The sequence below is a fragment of the Passer montanus genome, unplaced genomic scaffold (genome assembly GCF_014805655.1).
Source record: "Passer montanus isolate IOZ18808 unplaced genomic scaffold, ASM1480565v1 scaffold2, whole genome shotgun sequence".
NCBI lineage: Eukaryota > Metazoa > Chordata > Aves > Passeriformes > Passeridae > Passer > Passer montanus.
The window spans coordinates 25,570,560-25,595,274 of NW_024366591.1; the positions used below are offsets into that span (position 1 = coordinate 25,570,560).

At 37.9% G+C, this 24,715-nt stretch overlaps 1 protein-coding gene across 12 annotated transcripts in view; it reads left to right on the forward strand.

Moving 5' to 3' along the window:
- PTPRK (protein tyrosine phosphatase receptor type K) overlaps positions 1-24,715 on the forward strand; it is a 378,252-nt gene that overhangs the window by 81,074 nt on the left and 272,463 nt on the right. For all 12 annotated transcript variants that reach the window (XM_039707322.1, XM_039707321.1, XM_039707325.1 and 9 more), the window contains exon 2: positions 2,121-2,243. In XM_039707322.1, coding sequence (XP_039563256.1) covers positions 2,121-2,243 — 123 coding nt within the window. The remainder of the gene's footprint in view (positions 1-2,120; positions 2,244-24,715) is intronic.

Genomic DNA, 24,715 nt, shown 5'->3' on the forward strand with positions numbered 1-24,715 from the left:
TTGGAACATTGAAAAGTCTCTGACACACAAATATTTCTCTCGTGCCTTGCAGTCTTTGACACTGATGTAGTAACCAGCTTAGTACAGGGAATAAAATGTTGTGGTGCTTTTGTTGCTGCTGTTGATGCTCTGCTTATGTTGTCAGAGGGTGATGTTTGAACAAGTGTTGTTAATACAGAGATGCATATGAAGTTTTAGGGGTTTACAGTACAAGGATTTAGCACAAATTTTACTTCAGTGTAGAATTTTCTTTCTGTCCTGGTGTTGTTCTTTCCAGCTGAAACATTGGTTAAAAGGTAATTCTGGGAGTACCTGGATACCCATCTGGCAATGGGTTTTGGTGATGTAGGATTTTCTAAAACTTGGTTTTGTCAGTCATTCAAAATGGCAAATACTTTTACAGATTTGTGGGAGCTATTTGAGTTATCCCTAACTGAAGATGCAACATGATCTCTTGGTGTGGGACAGCATCAGATTTGCTTATGGAATTTAGCAAAAGGAACCTTCTCTTCCCTAGATATGAACCCTGTTCGTGCAAACTTTGTCTATTAAGGTGATACTGGAATATGCTGTTTTGGGTGGGTTAAAACCATTTTCATTCTCAATTTGGTGACATACATGCATATTTTTCCTTTCCTTTTTATCTGTCCTTTCTGAGTTCCACCCTATGCATGTCTTGTACAGAGGGCAAGAATGAGCACAGGCTGTAGCTCTCATTGGTCCTCAATCTCCCCTTTTCCACCTCCACCCGTTCATCTCCTGGGTGCAGTGTGAGCTGGTGAGACTCTGGCAGGCCGGGAAGGGTGTTGGCTCTTTGTGCTAAGGTGGTGGCTCATCATAGGCAACACTAGAATCTATTGTAATAAGGGGTTTTTGTTTGTTCTCAAAGTGCTTGTACCATATTTTGTATTTAAAAAAGACAACAAAGTCGATACAAATGCCCCAGTTTTTCTAGAAGCATCTTAGTAAAAGGAGCTTTTGTTGTGATGAGTGTTGTTATTTGGATTGATGTGCCCAGGTTACAGAGGACAGGGGGAAGAGCATGCAAGAAATATCTCTCATGACTTTCGAAAATTTTCTGCAAGTCAAGTCTTATATAACTTATCTGGATTAAAAAATACCACCTAAGTAGTGATGAATGCACTGTTTTCTCTTTCAGTCTCTCCTGCTATTGCCTTTTGTTTTTGAGTAGGAGGAGCAAATTCTGGGGTTGTGTGCCATGCATAGAGATAACAGCTGCTGCAGAATTGCATGCATGACATCTGTATTTTCTTGCCTTTATGCTCTGCTTTTTCTTTGACCAGGCTCTTTTGATTCCTTTGTTTCTTCATTCTCAAACCTTGATCTTTTTCTGAGATTGTCATGCTTTCTTCTCTTTTCCCAACCTATTTAATGGCCTTGAGTTAAGAATGGAATAAAAAACTTACTGAATGAGACAGGGCAGACATTATTGTGCTACATGGGAATTCTGTCTTTTTTTTCCCCTCCAATAATTTGCATTCCTCCCATTCTTCTTTCCCTCTGTCACTTCTCACAACTTTTGTTGTAAGGTTTTCATGTCTGTTGTTTGTGTGACCCTGAAAAAATGCCTTGCTATGTTATGCTAGATTGATTTAGTAAATCAAGATTACCCAATTCATTCTTCAGCAATTATTTGTTTTCCAAGTAATTTTAATTAATTTTTCTGACTGTCTTGGGCAGAGTTTATCCTTGTTGTTAGTGTTTGGACTGCTTTTGCTTTCAGAGTTTTTGTTTTTCATCTTTGATCTTGGTCTATTATTTTCAGTTTCCCTTGTGGTTTAGATAGCATGTTGTTTTTTGTCACACAGACTCTGAGATAGGTTTCACTTGAATTGGTGACTTCAGGCTATGATTTGCTCTGACAGAAGGTGCTCTTGGGGGAAATTGGTTGTGTGGAGTAGTAAGGTTTTTCCAAAGAGAGGGCAACACTGATGGGTGAGTTGTTTGCAGGTGTTAGCTTTGTAAATGCAGGCCTGTGAACTGTGGTACAAGGCTGCGTGGGCACTGCAGTTGTGGTGGGCCCCAGAGAAACAGCTCTGATTGACTCTTGGAAGGTCTCCTCTGCTTTCAAATAAACTAATAACAAATTTCTTCTCTAGGAGGATGCACGTTCGATGATGGTCCTGGGCCCTGTGACTACCACCAAGACCTGTATGATGATTTCGACTGGGTGCATGTCAGTGCTCAAGAGCCTCACTATTTGCCACCTGAAATGCCTCAAGGTGAGAAACCTCACAGATACTGAAGGATAACTTTCTTTACAAACTTGAAGCCTCATTGAATATGACTTCAAGGTCATGATCTGAGATCCCCACTTCAACCTTTGTGATGGAGATCATATAAAGGAACAAAAATAATAAATATAGCAATCTTGGTAATTGAGAAGCCTTCTTAGACCAAATACCCCTTTAAAGCTGGCGTAAGGCATAGAGAAGGGTGAAGGGAAGCCATAATTTCCTCTTTATTCTGTGTGGAATTCCTGTTGACTTGACGTAAAATTCTATGTTTTATATGACAGCCAACATATCGATTCAATTATTCAGGTAGGCATTAGAAGAAATGGTGAAAAAAGGGATACATGCAAAACCCCATACACTGACTCCTTCTTTCCCTTCCCCCCCCACCTCCCCACCTCCTATCATCTGAAGGTAATCAGAAAAGCTTGATTTATGGAAATATTGCTGTTGTTAATTACTGTTTAGGACAGGTAATGAATAACTGAAGAGGCACAGCCTACATGACCTTGCCTGCTCACCTTTGATGAACAGCTTAATCGGCGCTTCCCAGACAGCATGATATGCTGAGAGAATGAAAGCATTTGAAATTCAGCTACATTTTCCAATTAATAATACATTAAGTAATTAATCATGCAGAGGAGGAAAAAAGGTCATGGCTATTTTATTTGTATCTAAAAGGTTTTGTGAAGTGAGGGATGTGTGGAGAAGGAGTGAGAAATGTTGCCACACAGAAGTAACCTCACCTCTGCACCATTCCTTCCCCTGCATTTTGTGTACTGTTGTGAATTATTAATGGTGGCTGATCTATATAATTTTACTTATTAACTGCTACCTAGGTTCCCCCTGTTGCTTTGGAGTCACTGATATGATCAGGTGTTACCATGCCCAATAACTTGCAAAATAGGTTAACTAAGCAAGATCCACACTTTAATGGACTTTTTGGTGCTTCAGTTTTGCATAAGGAAGAATAAACTTAAAAACCTCAACATTTGTGAAGGTCTTCTATGAAAAAAAGTTGAAAACAATATCTCCCCTAGTAAGGCCAAAATTAGTTACTATTCAGTTTACATTTTCAGAATGTACATGTTTTTTATAAAAGTTGGAGGTATCTTAATTGTGATGGAAAGACCATTCTGGGGAAAATTTGGTAATTTGGTGTTTTTAGACCTTTGGCACACCTTGTACAGGAAGAAGAACAAATTGAGGAATTGTATTTTGAATGAATCTAAATGATAAGATCGCTTCTTGCTTATTCCAAATAACATACCTGTCATCCTCAGGCAGTTGTCAGAGTTAAATGACACAGTGTTCTCTGGCATGTGATTTCTTTTCAGTTCTGTTATAGACTCATTTTTCTCTGAGCATGGCACATGGATTCTTTCAGAGCAAGTTTTTTTGGGTTTTTTTGCATTTGTATGCGAAATTGTGGCTGCTCAATAAAATCTATCAGAATAAAGGAATTTTTCAGAGATAGACCAAAAGAGGTACAGAAAAGAGATACTCTTGGTTAGAATGCTAGACTTCTTGTGTTTGGTGACAAGCTTGATGTTTGGTGACTGAGATGTGGGCTAAAACTAAGCCTCAAATCTGTTCTGGTCTGATGAGCTTCCCCTTAAGAAGTTCAGAGTCTTCAGATTCTGAAGATGCATGCCATACATAAATATTCAAGTTCATTTGTGTTTGAAATAGCATGGTTTTAAATTAAGTCTGAAAAGGTAACATGGGTCTAGAATGAGTGCCGAATTCTTCTGGTGGATCTGCAGGAAATGGAACAGCAAGAGGTTCAGGCAAAAGCAGAAGGGAATTAACTGTGTGCAGTCATCTGCTGTGCAGTGTTTTCACATTGGTGGTCCTGATTACTGCTCATGAAGAAGTTACCCAAGGTAGAATTAGATGTGGTAATGAAGGTATAGGTCAAATACTACTGCAGTTTTCACTATGAAAAATGCTGTGTTGTATAACGTGTAGAAGAAGCTAGGAATCTCTTAGGGACCACTTTTTTCTCTTCTGTCAGTGACAGCAGAGAAGGGAAGGAGTACCCAGAAAAACTAAGCAGCTAAGAAACTGAAGTCCTAGAGTAGGGGCTGCTTTCTTTCCATCTCTTCTCAGGCTCTGTAGTCCTTCACCTAGGCACAAAGCTCTGATCAACACCTCCTTTACATGGACACATTTTTGTAGTGTTTGTCTTTTACATCTCTTTGGAATGCAGTAAAGTGGGGCTCCAGGTATGGGTTTGTCTTAGGAGGAGCACTCTTTTACCACTGCGATAACAAGAGAATACCCTTACAGTGAGTATGCAGCTTTCAGGGCTCTAACTTCACCACATTCATAGAGAATCATTGCAGTTATAGAGGATTATACTCAATTTTCAAATGACAATTTTCAGCCTTCAATACCTTCAGAAAGACCTATTACAAAAAACCCCAAACAACAAAACTCCCCAAAATAAAGCATAGAAGAGAGGCTAGGATGTGTAAAAAATAGTAAAAGGGGGAAAACTGATAATTGCTAATGTTATAGCAAGTGCTAAATTGACAAGTGCCAATGTTTTACTTTTGATTCAAGGCGGGTGGTAGTTGAGATCGGTGCTGTGCTCTGGACAGTGATGATGAATCATGGGAAATTTCAGACCTAATGGCACGTGCTTCAGAGTGCTAGGAAAATATGAAAACTTCTCCTAATGGAAAACATTATATCAGTGTAGCAATAGTAAATGTTATTTGTAAAGCAAGTGTAATTACCTCTGATTAATTAATGCAACTTCAGATTTTTTTTTAGACTGACCTACATTGGATTTCTCAAGCTTTGAGCAGAGGTAAAAGCCACTTATCTTCTGTTATGGGAAAAATAAATGCAGTACATAATGATTATTTAAAAATAAAGTGACCACCTAAAGCAGGGGCTCGAGTACAGATTTCAATACCTACTTGTAAACTGTCCGAACTGCAATGTATGTGATAAAATCTTTGGATTACTTATTAAGACCTAGGAAAACACCTGGGAAAAATCCAAAGATTTCCAGTATTAGCTTTCTGAAAGCACATAAAAGTGACTGTGCTAGATCAAGCTAAAGATCTGCTGATTTTGAGTGTAGCCATTAGCAGTTGCCTAGGCAAGAAGTTGTGACAAAAAAGTGCTGATCCATGCCCTGACTGCTCTCCTACTTTCCAGTTGTTTGGCATTTAGAAATGTTCTCAACTAGAAACAGTCTTTATTTATAATGTTCTCAAGGAGGCTATGGTTTTGCCCTTATTTTACTGTGTATGGGCCCCTTGAAGGCTTCTAGTGTCTGCTTTGGGCTAAAAGACAGTGTCAGATTTTGTTGTGGCACATGGGAAAATGCAGCTCTTCTTTTTTTTTTTTTTTTGGGCTTGTACATGACTTCCCCTTTAAACATGTTTGTCTTACGTACAGAAAATATGCAAAGATGAGTACTAATGGTCTCCCACAGTTCAATTTTTTAAAAATACCTCTTAAATAAAACACAGACTTTTCTCCAGACCATCATTCTAGGTCAAATAGTCCAAGACTACTGAGGTGTTCCGTAAGTGAACATGGTTCTGCAACTGTACATTTGTGCATTGTGGGAAGCAGGGCTGATAAACAAGTGTTGTATTTTTGTAGACACGGTGACAAAAAATGAAGTCCAAATATTTGACTTGTGGTCTTGGTCCATCTAAAGAAAGACATTTTCTAGATGTTCAAAAAAACCCTTTAGAGCATGTATTCTGTTTTCATATGTGTTATTTTTATACATTATGTTATACAAGATAGAAATTGGAGAATGCTTTTAAGCAGAAATCCAATTTTGTCAAAGGATATTTTCCAGTTATTTTAGAGGATTATTCATTGTGTATGGATAACTTAATTTTGCGGTTAACAGAGTAAATAACAGTGCTTTCTTATACCACTGGAGATGTGCAAAGGGGCATTTTGTATGTATTAATAATACATTTACTGATGGTTTTACCCCTAGATAGAGAAGATAGTTTATTTACCCTGTTTGCTTTGCCTGTTAAAAGCAATATTACTCTGAGGCTATGCAAGGTCAGGGCATGAGAGCTTGTAATGGGCTGTGTGATGGGAGCCACTTAATGAAGGACTTTTTTAATGTGAGGGCTGTTACCCTCCTGGTTACAGTTGTGTTTTGAAGAATGTCTAAATTATAGTGGACAGTACTGATGTGCTGAGATGGACATCTTATTTCTGATCTCTCAGATGGATAATGTGCCTGTATTGGATGTGTGCTAATGTTTTAAAACTGATTTTATAGAAATCTAAGTAAACTAAATTAACAGTGGTGAGGGAAGTCTTAGTTGCATTTGTCATCTAGCATGACTAAAAAAACCCAGATTAAATCTTTAAAAGTGTTCCTTAGTATTACAGAGTTTTGCAAATACCAACTTTGTTACAATAAGAGTATTGCAGAAATAATTTTTTCACTTTACAGAAATTGTATATAGCCTTTTATGCCTCCCCACTGAAGAATAAAGCTAAATTTGCTACTATGAAAAAAAAAAAAGAAAAGAAACAAAACAATTCTGAAAAGTAAAACACCAACACATTCTGGTTTAGGCTGGTATTCTGGGGGAAGCCTACACACCTGTTTCAGAAAGGAGTGTGTATATGGTGAAAGGTATTGGAGATGGGAGGAAATGCGCTGACAAGAAGGCTGTACTTCCATGATAATTTCTTTTTTATGATTTTTAGGTAGAATATCTGACTGCTCATTGCCACATCCTGTCGTACCCAGAAGCATTCTCTTGTTTCTGCCTTCTCCCGGTTGTTTTGATATACATATGGTTGTGTACTTGTGTGGATTGTACATTTTAAAAAAAAGTGTGCAGCATGGGTCAGGTAGTTCATTGTGCATCTGAGATTTGCTATGCTCATGTAGCTGATGAGGACCACGTTAGGTGGTGGCTTGAGCGCCTGAAAGAAATATGAAAATGACATCCTTAGATTTGTGCAAAACTTAAATGTTTCTGTACAAATAATGTTGAGTATTTGTTGTGATCTGAAAGGTCAGTTGTACTCTATTTGAGTTCTGCCTTGTACAGAAAGGAAATAACTTTTGTGTCACCTGCATGACGCAAAATGAATTTCAGCACAGGAAGCATTTATGAAATGTATAACTGAGAGAGGGTAGACAAAAGGTCATGAAATTTGTGTTTTAATATAGATTTCATATGGATTTAGCTCAGGAAGGAAAGCTGTAATGTAAATGTCATATAGATGAGACTTCTGGCCTTTCACTTCACTTAAACCTGAATTTTTCTCCTGTAAAATGAATCCACAAACCCATGAATAAATTTAAATTATGTGGATATGTTAGGGTATAGTCAGACAAAAGCCAACTGTGAAGCAGTGTCTAGTGAAAAAAAGTGTGCTTCTTGAGGCATGGATAGGAGAGCTCAGCAGCAGAACTCTCACCATGTCCTGGGTTACTGAGCTCTGCTGCCCCACACGTATCATGGCAGCTTGCTGTTTTGTGCTACAGAAGGGTGAAGTTCAAGCAGGGTCTTTTTCTGGATCCCTTTATTTTTATAGACAGGCAAACAAAGTTTACTAGTCCATTGAGCAGCTGAGAACTGAATTTTCAATATTTTGTTGCTCTGCGACTTGCATTGTTGGTGTAAAGATCAGAGAAACTATGAGCAAGAGAATTTGTTGACTAGTTCATAGATTGGCAAATGCAATCCAGGAATGTAATGGTTTTAAATTTTGATAATTGTATGTTTACCTGGATCATTACATTATAAAACAAATGCAAAATCTTGGGTCTGTGTTTGGGGCTGCTAAATAATTCTGATTGTCTTTCTCCCTTTTACATTTCTTTATGTGATAGAATATATATATTTTATTTAAGGTGGCTTTATTCTTTTTGGCTTGGACACTTAAGTCTTCATATTCTCCTTTACCCCAAAAGTTGACTGATATTTATCTCCTGTTTAACTTGTCAATGCACTGTGGAGCTGAATTTATTTAAAGTACTTCCTTGATCAGAAAAACTTATTTTTCTGCCTTCCTTGTTCAGTAAGCTTTGTGCTTGCTTTTTTGTCTGTTAGTAGCATCTGTAACAGAAAGAAACCTACCTTGTTAGTCCAGTGCAATTAATGTCTGCCTAAAGAACACGTGTAAACATCCTGATCCTATTTGGCTGATTGAATACAGTGCACTATCCATCTATTGACCAATTTCAAGAATTCCCTGTTGTTCTCAAATACTCGGCATAAAGTGAACAGTGGAGGGGCACAGGAAAAGATTTACAGATATTGCACAGTGTATCAGTGCTTTTGTACATTTAGATAAGACATTTTTTCATCAAAAAATTTAGGCACGAGTTTACGAAAAGTAGAGTTTTTGTAATAATAGTAATAACTTTTGCATAGGAGTAATAAATGTCTTGGGTTTTCATTCATTGACACAGATTTCTTGCTGAATTTACACAAAATTGCTTGACCTTCAAGGCCAGTTACTATATCCGCATATCTACACTGATTTGGTTGGTTTTGCTTTTTTTTTCCCCCCTCTTCTAAGTTATAATACTGTTTTGTTCAGCCTTCCCCTTCCATCCAGTGTATAAAATGCAGCCTTCTGAGAAACTGCTCCTTCTTTTTCCTCGTTCTCTTTTTTTTCTAGTTCAATATTGGAAATATATTAGGATGTGGCTCTGAATCTGGACTACTAAATTAAAACAAGCGGAGAAATCTGCTTGTTACAGATAGAGTTTCAAAGTAGTAGGTCAGTCTTGGACAAATCCACCTTTGTTACCATCAGAGCATTTGTAGCTGTCTTCCTGCTTGTTACACAGCCTTCTGTGGAGCGCTGCAGCTTTCTAGCTTCTGGTATCTGCATCTCAAGGAGTTCAGATGGGATTGTTCAGAACTGTGAGCAGGGAGAAATGACCAATTCTGGTCGACTTGCCACTCTTGGTCAGAAGCCTGGGCTGTAAGTGGAGGTGTTTCATTGCTTGTATAAAGTCAGCTGCTGCTTCGGTATTTGTGGATGTCAGTAAGGGGCTTTACCTGGAACTGCTAATTTGGCAGCATTGTGAAGGGTGAACAAAAAGAAAAATGTTGCTGTGCTAGCCTTTCAGAATTGAAGGAAAAACACAGTTGCATGGCACCTTGGTAGCCTGGAAGGTGCTACAGGTTATTTGAAGCATTTAGAGGCATTCAGAGCTTGCAAGGCTAGAAGTCCAAAGCACAGCAAGAAGTGCTTATTTGGTTTCTCACAGCGGTGCTACAGGTTATTTGAAGCATTTAGAGGCATTCAGATCTTGCAAGTCCAAAGCACAGCAAGAAGTGCATATTTGGTTTCTCACAGGTTACCTGCATGGAGAGGAGCAAGCCCTGCTTTTGCTCCTCTTTTGTGTCATCTGCATGACAGGCAACTGTGTCTGCCTGTTGTACCACTGTGCTACCATCATTTTCACTCTCAGCCTGCTCATGTGTGTGTATATATGTATTTATTTTTTATCCTGAAGATAGCAGTTGCCTCACCTTCAAATATTCTGGGCTGTTTTGGAGTGCAGTGGAGGGTCAGACCCAAGCTGTAGTACTTCTGCTTCTCACATGGCATCATTTAGTCCAGAGCACAGGCGGAGTGTGTGTGCTTCTGCTTACAGAGGAAGGAATGGGGTCAGCACATCAGGTAACCTTGAACCCTCTGTTTGGCACCCTTTGGCTGGACCCTCTCATTGACAAGATAAAAGGCAGGCAACTAGTGTATATGAAGTTATTTTATGTTTACATGGCTGCTTCAGTTTGCTGTAAGTGTAGGTGGCATCCTTCGCTGTCCCTGTCTATGTCTGCTCCTATACTTCAGCTTTAACATTTGTGTAGGTTGCCCTGACTGGAAACCTCATTGCTCTGCATTCTGCTCCCACTCATTTGTATGCAATTTTTAGCAGTAATATAACCACATCTTGACTTATAGGAGATGGAGAAGAAGCCAGATTGGAAGTAGGGGAAAAAAGTAAAATAATTTTACTATTTGGAAGACGATAAGTAAAAGCAGCACCTAGGAACTGTTTGGGGAGGAGAGTGAAGGACTTGATGTATGAAAAAGACTGCTGTTCAGACAAGACAGAAAAAAGCCCTGTGATAGAATGAGTAATGTATAGTGGTTGCTAATGCAGATTATTACTTTTGAAGCAGTAAACTTCAGAAAGAAATGCCATGTATTTCTGCTGCTAGGGTGCTGTGATAACCCTTTGTATATGGGTACCTCCCCTTCCCTGGACTAACTTCTGACTTTGGTCACAGTAGATACGAAGACCTTTGAATTCACTGCAGAGTAAGAGCATTCCCAATTTAGTACAGGATCTCTATTATGCAACTGTAAACTAATATCTGAATTACCTACAAATCTAGAACCTGAGCAATGGCAACCCCAACAACAGAAAAAGCAATGCCTATAAAAACAAACAAAACCCTGGATGTAAGATGAGATAAAATTCAGTAAGCCAAATAATAGCAAAAAAACCCCAAAACCAAAACAAAACAACAAAGGGAAATGATGCTTTACTTAATGTTTTCCATGTACAGTGCCTGAAATTTTCCTGTCTGCTTAAATATTGATTTCTGAGCTCCAACCCTTTTACTGCTCAGCATGTAATTTATGTTCCCTTGTGCTTTTGCTGCAGGTCCATGCTGATGCAGCAGTCATTGATGTTTGTTAATAGTGACTACAACTGCAGTATTAATAATATTATTATTATTTTACTGAACAGATTTTGAGTCAACAGAGAAGGTTCAAATTTTTCTTAGGTTGTAGTGAGCAAATAAAAAAATTACTATTAGAAAACTGTAAAATATTTAATATTTAATTTGTGCTTTCTGTCATTACCATAGATACTTGTTCAGTTTGGTTTTTTGAGCTAGTTTGTAAAGTTTGTTTAATCTCTTTTTCCTTTTTTTTTTCCCCTTCTTTTTTATTTTCTTCTCTGTCACTCTCCCCCACACCAGAGTCACTTTGCTGGGATTATTTTTTCCCTTTCCCACCTTGCTACACAGAAACACCTTGAAAAGGAAAGTCTGTTTTATGACAGTTACACAAATCTCATTTCTGAGCATGTAGGCTGTGAAAAAGCAATTGCTGAGGTGGTGCTTATTAGGGAAGGAGTAGGTTTGTGTCAGGTACGGGAGCAGATTCAGCTGTGTTGCTTTGCTTTGCCTTGTATGTGATGTTTGTGTTTGTTTCTGAATCTTGTTTAATCATTAGCATGTGTAATGTTGCTTCCACACACGCAGTGACATTCAAAGATGTCTTTTTTATTTTTTGTCTCATCTCCTCCTGGGCTTGAAAGAGTCACCTTATTTAAGTATGTTTTAGAGTAAATTTTAGAATATTATTAAGAAATTAAATCCATTATGAACATGACCCACTAGAAAAATATTACTTTTAATATGCAATACATTATTTTATTCCAAACAAAAACTTCTGTCCAAAGAAAGGTGGACTTTTATCAGATTTAAGCTGTAGTTAAAATCAGCAAGCAGGAAAACTTGAATTAGATCATACATTTTTAATTTGTTTGGCATTTTACATATGTATATCTTGTAGAGGAAAAAAGCATATTTTCCCCATCCCCTCTAGCTCCCCCCATCACCTCAGCAGACTTGGAAAAATGCCTATCTTCTATCAGAACCCTACTTTTATCCAGATCCTTCTAGGCTGGAGAGCTATAATTAAATAATATTCTGACCCCATGAAAGCTCAAGGGTGGGGTTTTTTTGGTGGTGATTGTGCTTCTTATTTATTGAAAAAAAGAAGCATTTGATTCTTATTTGTTTCAGAGGAAACAGCTTTTAAAGCTCTCAGTCTGTTGTACAGCTTCGGGGAAAAAAATGAGAAAAAATGTGGAACTCAGAGGTGTGCTTACAATGTATAGTGCTGCACTATCCCAAGGTATTCCAGTTAGTTTTGTGTTCCTGAGGTGGGAGAATGACCCAGCTCTCCACCTGTTGCTGAGTTAGCAAAACTCCTAAACTTCCTTGTTTTGTTCTGCCTTTTTAAAGAACAGTTCTGAGGATTTGACAGCTATTTAGTCTGTTTGGGATCCAACTATCTTTAGCGTCAAAAACCTAGCCTTGTATAAATATGAACCAGACATACTGTACTCTCTTAGAGAAAGTCAACAAGCAGTATGAACTAAGCATCTTTCTCATGCATTTGTGTTCTCTGAACTTATTTCCGTGAATGAGTGATCTGTAAGCACATGGCATACAAACAGAAGAAGCTGTTGTCATTAATTTTTCCTCTTTGTATAGCTGACATCTGCTAACATAGCCTTTACCTTCTTTCAGCTTCTCCATTGTGTGTGCCAGGCTTAAGGCTGGCTTTGAAATCTCCCGTCTTGTAGACTTTCTTGAAAGAAATAAAGAAAATATGCAGCTGAGTGACATTTGCAGTGACATTAGCAAGTAGCCCTTGTACTAGCAGTAGAGATGGCTTCCTGTGCCTGCTGGTTACAGTGCATGGGAGCAGGTTGCCTTGGCTCCAGGCTTTGTAGGTGGTCTCTTATCACTTTCCTCCAGACTGGCAGTAAGAGCTCTGCTTTCCAATTAGACTGCAGTTGAAGGTAGATATTAAGCCAGTGTAAGTTTCCAATTAGGCTGCAGCTTCACAGGTCACAGTGAGCCATCCTAATACCTTACTGTTGAGTAAAGGGATTATTCTGCTCATCCTTACTCCCTCTCCTCCCTTGCCTTCATGATTCAGCTAGCTCCCTCAGCTAGCTTTACTGGTCAGAGCTCACAGAGAGCTGATACAACTCATTATCTCTGAGAAAATGTTGTTGTTTTTCTGGATTCATCTGGCTTAGTGAATTGACTTGACTCAAGTCTGACAAGCATCACAGCCAGCAGCACAAGGGAATGAAGAAGCTGAAAGGATGAGTGGCATAAAAACAAGAGGAGAGGCAGACACAGGGAGTTGTTATGTCATGTCACCTGTAAGCTGTAAACAGCAGTTTGTGTTTTGAATGTTGTGATGAATATAAGCTTAATTTCCACCTTGTCAGCCCCAAGGTTTTCCTTGCATGGTCCTGCTGATGCCTTTGTATTGGATCTTGTCTGGAACCAAGAGAGAGTCTGTTCATCTTATGACTAAGACAATGGATATTCACAGTCTCTCCAAATGTGAAGAACCATGTAAGCAGCTTCGTTCATCTTATGACTAAGACAATGGATATTCACAGTTGTGTGTAAGCAGTCTCTCCAAATGTGGAGAACCATGTAAGCAGCTTTTTGGAGGATTCAGACAAGTACATGCTTTTGAGTATGTTGATTGCACATTGTTGGAAAACCTTCTCCACTGGAATTCATTAAATGTATAAGGAAGAGGAGGAGATTACCACCAAGTGAGACATATTGGTCACCTGGGAGCAGGTGACTGCACAAAGACAGCTGCTGTATCAAGCCTATTCAGCAGGGAGATATTTGTGCAATGGCTTAAAGAAAACATGGGTAAAAGTGTAAAATGAACTTCTTATATAAAAATGTCTGATGATTCCCTCTAGACTAAATAAATTTTGCAACCCAACCAGCTGACCTAGTATGAAAAAACCTTCTTAAAATTAGTATGTAAATTTACTTACATTGTATGAAATTCATGTTACTCACAAGGTACACAATTTATTTTGCATATATAATTTATATTTATATAAAATTATAGTAATGTAATATTCATGTGGAATTTATATGAAGATTTTGATTAAGGAGTGTGAAAGAAGCAAAGCTGCAAAACAGTGTATGTAGCTTATGGGTAAGGATCAGAGAATAAATCAGCAAGAGGAGATTTTGTTGTGAATGTCTGCTATAATCTATCAAGAGACGGAAACAGATGAAGCCCTCTTTATGCAGTTGGTGAAAGCCTCACAGTCAGTGACTCCAAGAGATGCTACCTTCACCAACAGGGAAGAGCTGTTTGAGTATGTTTAAGGGCAGCATCAGCTGAAATGATCATGAGCCTTGAGTTTGAGAAGAGTCCCCAGGGCTAACAGCAGAATTACACACTTGAATTTTGAAGAGCAGATTTTGACCTCTTCAGGAACTTGCTTTGCAAGATCCTATTGGGAGGCACCCTGAAGGGCCAAGGGGTTCAAGAGAGCTGGTTGATCAAGAACATCTTCTTGAAGCACCGGGAAGGACTGTTGCCTTGCAGAGAGTTAAACAGGCATGTCAGAATGGCATTATGGATGAACAGAGCTTGTGCACCAGGAGTTCACAGAGACATAAACAGGGAGAGGCCACTTTGAAGGATATGGAAACATTGCCTGCTCATAATAGAGATGGAGTCAGGAAAGCCAAAGCTCATCTGGAATTCAAGCTGGAAAGGGATCTGGAGTACAACAGGAAAGCTTTCCTCCATAGGTACACTAGTAAAAAGAGGGAGGCTAAGGAGAGTGTAGACCCATTGTTTAGTGAGATTAGGGACCTAGGGACAAAGGAAAGAGGATGTTCTTGATGCCTTCGTTGCTTCAGTTTTCAGAGATAAGGACTTCTCACCAAACTTTTCAGGGTCTTTGAGCATGAGCCTGTACCTGGGGAGATATGGACAGATCACTTAACCACTTGGACATTCACTAGTCTGTGGCACCAGTTGGAATGCAGCCAAGGGTAGGCAGATATTTTGAGGCAGCTTTCTCTTATCTTCAAAAGTTTATGGCACTTGTGGGAAGCTTTGCAGGACTGGGAAAAGATAGTGTCACATCAGTTCTTAAAATGGATTAGCAAAAAGACAGGGAACTACAGATCATTATAGAAACAGTTTCCAAACACATGAAAGGCAAGAAAGGGATTGGTGGGAGCAGCCATCATGGGTGTGAAAAGGACAAATCATACCTGATAAATCCTACTGCTTTCTGTAATATGAGATGAACCAAGTAGCATGTTTCCCATATCTTGGCTTTAGTAGGTCTGTAACACAGTCTTTTGTAGTTTACTTTTCTCTGAACTGGGTATATATGAGCTCTGCAAATAGATGTTATGAGTGCAAAATTGGCTGAACTCCCAGATTCAAGGCTGTGATCAGGGGTGCAAAGTCCTGCTGGTGGTCAGTTTAATGTCTTTAGTGCACTGGAGGGCAGGGCTGTGCTTCAAGGGTCATGGACAGGTTGAAGAAATAGACTGCCAGCGACTTAATGAAGATTAACAATGGGAGATGGAAGGTCTTGGCCCTGGGGAGGACCAACATGCGGTAGTACAGGCTGGAACCAGGTAGCTGAACAATGGCTTTGCAGAAGCTGGGAGTTCTGGTGGAGCTTGTACCAGCAGGGCATCTTTGCAACAAGAATGGCTAACAGCCTCCTGAGGCTGCTGGAGGCAGTCCTTCCCTCCTGCTCAGCACTGGTGCGACACGTCTGAAGTGATGTGCTTGGTTATGGGCTCTCCATGACAAGAAAGGCATGGACATGCTGAAATGAGTCCAAAAGGCTACGAAGCTGATCAAAGACTGGATCACAGGACATTCAAGAAGAGACTGAGAGGGGTACGTATGCTCAGTCTGGAGGAGAGAAGGCTTGGAGGAGACCTTATTTGTGGTCAAATGCCTCATTGGAAGATACAGGAAAGGTAGAGCCATATGCTTTTCTCATGGTGGTGGGGTGAGGGGCAGTGGACACAAGTCAGAATATGGAAACTTTTGGTTTGTTCTTTTTAATGAGTGGTAAAATCAGAGCAGATGCCCAGAGGTGTGGTAGGCCTGCTATATAATTTAGTTTGATCTGAGCAGAGTGTTGGATTAGAATGGCCTCCAGAGGTGCCTTCTGACCTGAACCACTATATGACTTCATGAAAACAGGAATATAAGCATATTGATTATGAATTTATATAAATCAGGGACTAGGAAATTAAGGTGGTGAAAAATAAATAGAAAAAATAGACTAGCGAGTTGAACAAGATGGAAAATGGTATGGTTTTTGCCTGCCACAAATTGGTATTAGGCAGTAGTAGTAGGAGCTGAAAGTTCTGCTCAGGAATAGAAACTGTGCAGTAATCCTTATTCTAGCAAGAATGTATTTGCTTTGGGTAATAATGTATTTTCTTCTCCCACGAGTAATTGGGATACCAAATGACAAGTGCTGAAAAAGAAATACATGCTATTTTGGTAGGACAGGGCAATATCCATGCAGAACCTTTTGAATGAAACCCTTGATTTGAGATTTTTTCAAGTCATTTAAGATGACCTAATTTTCTTTTTCTACAGACTGTAGGTTATTCCAAGTTTTTGTGATTTTCTTGTTTCAATGTGATGGTAAGCTTGTTGATGTGATGTTGTCATTTTATAAGCTAGGATTTTTTTTGAAAAGCAGAAATTATCCAAAACTTCTGGTTATTTTTAAGATAATCTGCTTGGGAAGCAGTTGATATGATATTGACAGTAAAGTAATATCAAGGGATGAATGAGGCTTGAAGGTGGTAGTGTAAGTAGATTTTTGTTGTTTTATTAAGGTAGTGTTTTATTCATAGAGTAATTTTTGTTTTGGTATCTGTACTCAGCCATTTATGACTAAGTCTGTGGGACTGCAGGCTGCAAAACAATGACTCAAAAGGTCTCAGGAGTGACAGGGGATTTTACAACTGTAAACGAACGTAATACAGATGGAGTATAAATTGTTGGTGGGCAGATGTAATTGCATCTGTAGAGAGCATTTGCCCTTGTGATGTTGTCTATTTCAAAATCAGATGCTGAGAAATGGCAAACAACAGAGAATGGAGCAGTCAACAATGTGAAGGATTTGGAAAGTGCCTTTTGTTGAGACTGAAGAGGGAGTCTGTTGAGTCAGCCTGGAAGAAATTTCAGCTCTTGTGAGAAGGGCCAGAGTGGCTGCATGAAAAAAAAGATTTAATTGGTGATGACTATTGTACCCAGCCACCAAAGACACTGTGTCTAGCAACTGCAAGCAGAAGTCATGTAAAATCTTCTCTGCCCTATTTTAAACATTTCTCGCTGATCGAAGTTAACATTAAAATAATTTGGGATACTTTAGATTTTTTTGTTGGTTGTTTTGTCATTTTTTAGTTTTCAGTGACTGTAATTGGCCTACTTCAGATCTTGGTTTTGTAGCTTGTTTATGTATTTATTAGTTTCCACAAGTGAAACTGAAAAAAGAACTATATATTCAGTCTGAAGTGGAGAAGTGATTGCATGGATGTGTGTTATGAAGGTGCAAAATGTGTAATGATCTGGAATACAAACCCCTGAAGGCAGTTAGGCCTGTCTCTTGGGAAGAATGTATCTTATTCAGCCACAAAGTTGCTCAGTAGAAAGATTTATTTGCTTATTAATTTTTATATTTTCAGACTATGGCAGCATTTTAAAGTTTGTACCATGGATTGCCAAAATTTTCAGATTTGTAAATTGGGAAATTGTGGTGTGGTCAAGAGTTCAGCACCATGTCCCTAGATCAGGATGATCCTTCACCAACCCAGAGCTCCTCCAGTCTGCTAACCTGTCCTTCCTGTCTTCCAAAACCAACTACCTTCTCTGTGTTTTTCCCCCACTTCCTTGAGACAGGTTCCTTTTGCTCTAAGGCTCACTCAGGTCTGCGATCTCAGGGGCTGACCCCACCTGCTCTGTGCAGCAGCAAGCAGGTCTGAAGAGCAGAGGTGGGACCTGGTGCCATGGCTGTGGTCGCTCTTGAAACCATACATATCTTGAAATTTTAGTCTTCTTTTGCCTTTCTCCTTGCTCCATTGTGTTGGTAGGTGGGTCCATTGATCCATTGCAGGTGCAGTCCCCAGATGTGAGAGGTCTCAGCACTGCTGGAGAGTCATATGAATGCCTCCTTGAGGGATCTGCAGTATGTGTATATTGTTACATATTTTTAATATAACATTCATACATTTAAGGAAGGCTTCAATAAGGCTGTCATAAATAAACATCACACACAAAGCTGCCCAAGCTGTATCTTCAGCTTCTTGGTTGTGGAACTTTGTGTGCTATTTAAAGCTTGTTTTAGAGGTAGCAATATTTTACAATTTCAGCCTTTTCAGACAGAGAGCAAGAGAGTGTTTTCTTTGTCATCATGAGAGCTGTGCAGGTATGTATTTGGTGAACAGGCCCTTGTTAAGCCAGGGATTTGAACAGATACCTCAGGTAAGGTTCCTGATATCAGCTAATTGGTTACAAGTTAACAAGTGAAAATTAGGAATTAATGAATATTTTAACTTTTTTGTGACTAAATCAGAAATAGTGGTGTCATGGGGGGACAGTGGGACAATATATCCAAACACTGAATTCAATGTATTCTGCTTAACTTTGGCACCAAGCTGCCTTAGCAAGAGGAGGGAAGCAGGATTCTTTCAGATCTGTGCTGCTTCCTATCGACTTCTGAGAAGGCAACTGGGAAAAAAAAAATCTTTGCTGCTCTTTTTTGAGTAATGTGCTGTTTCTGGATTGCTTGCAGACTTTAGCTGACTTTGCTGCTAGGAGAAACTTTCAAATATATCTGACTTAAATAGATGAACATTCATCTTCCATGTGCTTTGATAGCTTCTCCTAAAACATTTCCTGTTAACAAAGATATTTGCATGTAAATGTTTATCTCTTGCATTCCATCTGCTCCATCTCTTTCATCCTTAACTCAAATCCTAATTATGATAGCATTTATGATTTTTCCCCAAGGAAACTGTGATAGCACTTATATAGGATCTAACATTTCTACAGCAATATTTGAAAAGGTAAATTTGAAATTTTGGTTGATTTTTTTCTTAATAAGTGTTTGCTCTGCACAGGGAATCAAATTTCATGGTTAAGAGTGTAAAAGGGGGAATCAGAAAGTATTTTTCACCTTTCCTTTAGTTCAGTAAAACACTTTTGAGTGAGATGTAACACAATTGCTGCTTGCCATAGTGTGTAGGTACTGAGTTTAACAGATAAGTGATGCTTATTTACTATAAATCTCAATGTTATTCAAGTATAGAGTAGGTTATATTGGTTTTTTTTAAAATTTTATTCAGGTGTCCTGCATTTAACTTTTACTTACACAGTTAAATAAAGTAGAAAAAAAGTATTTGTTGCAAAAATAATGCAGAATATAATTAGTATCTTGGACTAAATCAACTTATGCATGCTGCAATATTGGGGAACTAAAACATACAATACATTTGGAATATTCTAGAAAATTCCTCTTTAATGATTTGTGTAAAACTTTTATAATTTACCTACCCGTCGTCCTGTAGATAAGTGCTCAGGATGCTTCAGCATGTTTGCAGGAGGGATCATTATAGAGTATAATTCACTGTGTTAGTCCAGTTGCAGATAGCTGAACCATCCCTGAGTTGTAAAACAGCTGCTGTGGGGGTGTGGAGAGTGCCACATCCCCATCACCTGTTTGTCTTCCTTCCCTTTGAGACTCAGTGTGACTCGTTAGAAATGTACTGAAATCTTTTGTGGGTAGTTGAGCGTTACAATCGAGAAAATTGACTTAATGGAAAAGAAAGAACTGTAACTGTCAGCTGAAAATAAGATCTGTTGTGTCCTTCCATCCCTTCCTCCAAATATAAACTGTAAACTGGGACTACAGACTCTTTGTTTCATGATTAGCTTCTCTTTAAAATTCTACAATTGTACAGAGGAAAACAAAATCCACTGTTAATATAAAACTGAAAGTTGTAGTCAAGGAGGTTTATTGACAAAAGTATAAGATCATAAGCTAAGGGACTGAATGTTTAAATTATTTGGCAGGTTTCATAAATATTTTATGATTTTGTCTAAATGTTCATATTTTAAAGTAAAGTTTGAGAAATGAAACAAAAGCATGATCTAATATAAAATGCAAGTTTTTTTTTAAAATGTAGACTACTATACCAGTCTGCTCTCAGATAATTTAAAAATATTATGGAATGTTGTATGCGAAACGTAATCCTAATGTTGCTGCTAATTCATCATTTACCACAGCAAAGTCTTTGTTCTGCAATATCATGAGCATATTTGTTCCCTGTAAGATCTAAACCACTATAGATCTTGGAAAAACAAACTTTGATCAAAGGTCTGAACTTGAAATACATGTATTAATTCTTCCCTTAGCCTTGATAGGATAATGAATATTTTTTGTGTTAAATAAGAAAGTTAATTTTAGTATTTTTAAAAATATACAGTAATTTGCATGCTTCCCTGATGCCTTTGTACTAGATTGAAATTTATCATAGAAAGAAAAATTACACATAATGGTATTTGTCTTTGACCTTCCATGTTAATTAGAACTACAGATACCATTTTTTTATTTCATTGCCTAAAATGATGAAAATGTTGATTTTTTTACTTTGCCATTTCATAGTCATCCCTTCCCCTTTTTGCTCTGACTTATCTCCATCCCTCTCCCACTGTCCTTAAATACTTTTAGCTACCCGTGCATAGGTAGGCACAAGATCATAAAATAAAAGTACATCTGAAGCTGCAGCCACATGACTTGGGTGTTTCACAATCAGTTTGTTTGCTTCCATTAATGCATATGCACAAGATCCTAAGGATTCTGGTATTTCTTTTGTTTCTCTCCCTTCCTAAAGTACCTTCCTATGTGCTAAATGAGACTAAGTGATGCACTAAGGAAGCCTGAGGCAAGAGAACTAGCATTTTTCATACATATTTGCACTGCTTATCAAAAAAAATTAATGACTCGAGTTTTAATCTTCTCTCAATTTGATGAGATGCGAGCTGTTTTCAGAATTCTTAATTGACCTTTGAAATATAATCAAGGAGTTATTCATGAAATTAATTCTTCTGAAAAGAAGTCCTGAAGGCTGAACCCTCTATAGTAGGTGGGTATGTTGGAACACAGTGTAAACAAGGAGTATGTAAAATGACCTAGGGTTTACAGGATGATTTGTTTGCTTTTTATTTACTGAAGGCTGACTTAACATATAATGTTTAGGAAATTGTTCTCATTGCTTTATAATCCAGAGAATATAGAGAGTTATCATTGCCATAGTAAATGGCAAAATTTAGGTCAAATGTATTTGAGGAGGAATATGAAGTTCTGTCATAATGAGGGAGTAGAGAAAGTGAATGGCTTTGACTCACATTTGGTTAGGGTAAGATTGGTGGGATGAAGACCAAGTTATTGATTCTTTGAGCATCATAAAATGACAGCCAATCTTCTACTTCTGACAGAAATGAAGTGCTATATCTCCAATGAAAATAATTGGATGTTTTTGTGGAAAGCCGATATTTTAGGGGCTCCTTTGCCCAAGTGTTTTCTATTGAAGACCTGCTTAAATACACAGGTCTTACAGGATGCTTCATTTTCACTTGTGAGCTTGCTTTCATCCTGTAGGCTCCGTAGCTGACACTAGCACAATGGCTCTTCTAAATCTGAGCAAATGTACAGTCTTGCACACCAGAACTAGGATACTGGGGAATCTTAGCAGTGTATTTAAATACCTGTAGAGAGAGCATAATGAAGACTGAGCCAGGCTTTTTAAGAGCCAGTGGGCACAAACTGAAACAAAGGAGATTCCTTCTGAACATCTGGAAACTCTGCTTTACTGTGAGGATCACTGGGCACTAGCACAGATTGCTCGGGGAAGTTGCAGAGACTCCCTCCTTGGAGGTACTCAGAAACTGCTGGATACATTGTCGTGGGCCAGCACCTGTAGGTGACCCAAAGCAGGAAGTTTGAGCCAGATGACCTCCAGAGGTCCCTTCCAACTTAATCTTTTCTTTTTCTGTGAAATCTTTGAATTTTGTTTTCTTATTTTCTGTACCTGTAGGATAATTTTATTAAGATTTAATACTTCTGAACAACAAGACAAAGGAGCTTTCCAGCTCTGAAAGTATTGTCCATCTCTTTAACTGTTGTGTTCTGTACATTTGAAAGCAGATTTGATTTTTTCCTCAGTTCTATTAGGAACAAACTGGAGGTTCATTGGAAAAAACATTTCCTTTTCAAGTGTTGCACAGCTGTTATGGTTCCTGTGCTACTTTTTCTATCTGATGCTGGCACTGGCTCTCAGAGTAAGTTTAACTTTGGCAGAACTTCATCTTATGCCACTTTATTTTTTTTTTTATAAAAACAATTGTAGCTTGATTTTTCTGATGGATTTCTCATGTTGTCAGTGTTAATTTATATACAGTTTCCTGGGGCAACACTGACAGTTTTATTACTGTTATGGCTTTTCATTATATTGAAAATTCTACAAATAAATAGCATGCCTGACAATGTTAGAGATTTATGAGGGAGAGAGGAGGCAAGTGTAGATTTGTTCAAATTTTCTTCAAACTTTGCCTAAGTTTGCTTTTTTCAATCAAAATATAGCTGTAAAATAAATGATTTCTAAAGACTTAATCTCCTCAGAGACAGTACAAGTTTGTAAAATTGAGGAAGGTAGTTATAAATTTAATGTTTTTCAAGTTTGAGGTTTATGACTTGCCATATGTTATTAAGTGCGTGCATAAATTGCAGTGCATTGTGCCCTTAACTGGCATGATATAGTAGTTACAATTCTTTAAGCACTCTATTAAGGGATCTAGATTTTTGAGATTTTTTTTGCTATCCAAAAGAAGAGAGCATAATTAAAGGAGGTGTAAACCCACGTTTATAAGATATGTGGCACATCTGGCAGCTTGTGTGAAGATAATATGTTTGTTTGGCAGTGGGAATGCCTGCAATTTTATCTGCCAATCTGACACAGTAGGAGTTTAGGTAATGAGGTTGCTTAGCAAAAAGTGCATCAGGAGGAAGTCAGGGTTAAAAATAAGCATACATATGAAGAGAGAGCAAAAGATTTACAATGAATATAGAACTGTTCCAAGTTGTTATGGCAACTAACATTTTAGACCTATAATTACCTATTAACAATGCTGCCAATCCTACATAGATTGCATTTTTGTTACATGTTTTTCTTCAATATTTTTTAAAATCTTTAAATATTGCCTAAAATATTCAGTCTTTGAAAGACTGTCATTTATAGTGGAAAGTCTACATATTTTCATTCTTTTTTGTACAACTATGTTGAATAAAACTCCAAAACTTAATAAAATAAACCTTAAAAAAAGGGGGGGAAACTGTGTCTGATTTTGTTACTGAAGCAGTTTTCCCCTGCTAAAATCTGAAAAACAGATATAAAGATATAAATCCTAGTATTACTTGTTATTTTAAACTTAAATCATGGACTTTTCAAACTTTTTAAAAATCAACGTAATAGTGCTGGATTCTTTCCTCTATGAAAATTGTAGGCATACCATTGAAAATATATAGAAATAATCAATGGCTAACCAGAAGGCATGATTTAATTATTTGCCCTAACTGTCCCACAAAGGAGAATAAATTAAATTTGTTCTTCCCACCCCTTGAAGCCAAGTTTTTTTCAGAAAGCCTATGTAATAGATGTTATGGCAAATAAGGTATAATAAACTTAAAGGTTTAAGCTCTTCCAAGAGATAAGAAGAATTTTAAGTATGGGATTTTTTTCTTGGCACTATTGTCTTGTTTGTGAGGACTTAACTATGCCACAGCACTGTTTTAAGATCTTGTATAAACATAAGTTTTTCCAAATCAAAGTAAATTTATACTGATAAACACATTCACTAATTACAAGCTACCTTGGAGTGGTCATAATGTAACCTGTAGTCTGCCTTGAGATTGGTCTCATTTTAGGCTTGTTTTTTAAATTTGAAGAGACAGAAGTCTACCTTTTTTTTTTACCCTTTCCTGGTGTTAGTACTTCCTGCATCATCTATGCAAGAGGGATGAGACAAATACAAGGAGATAGCTGTAATCTAGGACTTGGCATTTTTCTAATCAAGTTGGCTATAGTAACTTCAGTTATTTGAAAAAAGTGTGAAATTTTGAAGACAACTCAAGGAAAGTAGACTTCTCCAAAGATGTGTTTAGGTACAGCTTTCTAAGTTTCTTTCAGATGGAGGTGTGGCAAGGCACTGGATATTTAAGGAATGTGTTCTGTCCATCTCAAAAACTGAAGTTGTCTTCTCAACTTAATTAAGTTCTTTTGTGAGCACCGCCTTGCTCACCGGCTGACAAGTTTTTCTTGACTAAGAAACAAGTTATGCAGGTATAGCTAATTTCTCTTCCAGATCAGATAACTCCTTGGTGGTGTGTCTTTAGTTCTGTAACCCTTCAGTTTTTTACATGTGTGCAAAGACTGTCTTGTTTAGGTAGTTTGGAAAACCAGTGTACCTTAAATTGCTTTATGTCATAAAGTTCTTGTAGTGTTCTTGTTGGGTTGTGTTCTTGTATGATTTGTGAAGGTCGTTACTAATGTCACTGAAGGGTTGGGTTTGCGTTCATTCCTACCATGACAAGGATGAGCAATTGCTTAGCACTCCTGAGTTCAGGTGTGTAAGTACTATTTAGTCTAATGTACCTCTTTCTTCTTGTCCCTTTTTAGTAGGGGGATTTTTAAAATAAAATGAAGACAATTGCTGTTGGTGAGTGTGGTGTTTGATATACTGTAGGTATGTGTGCATAAAGTGCTGGCATCGTGTTT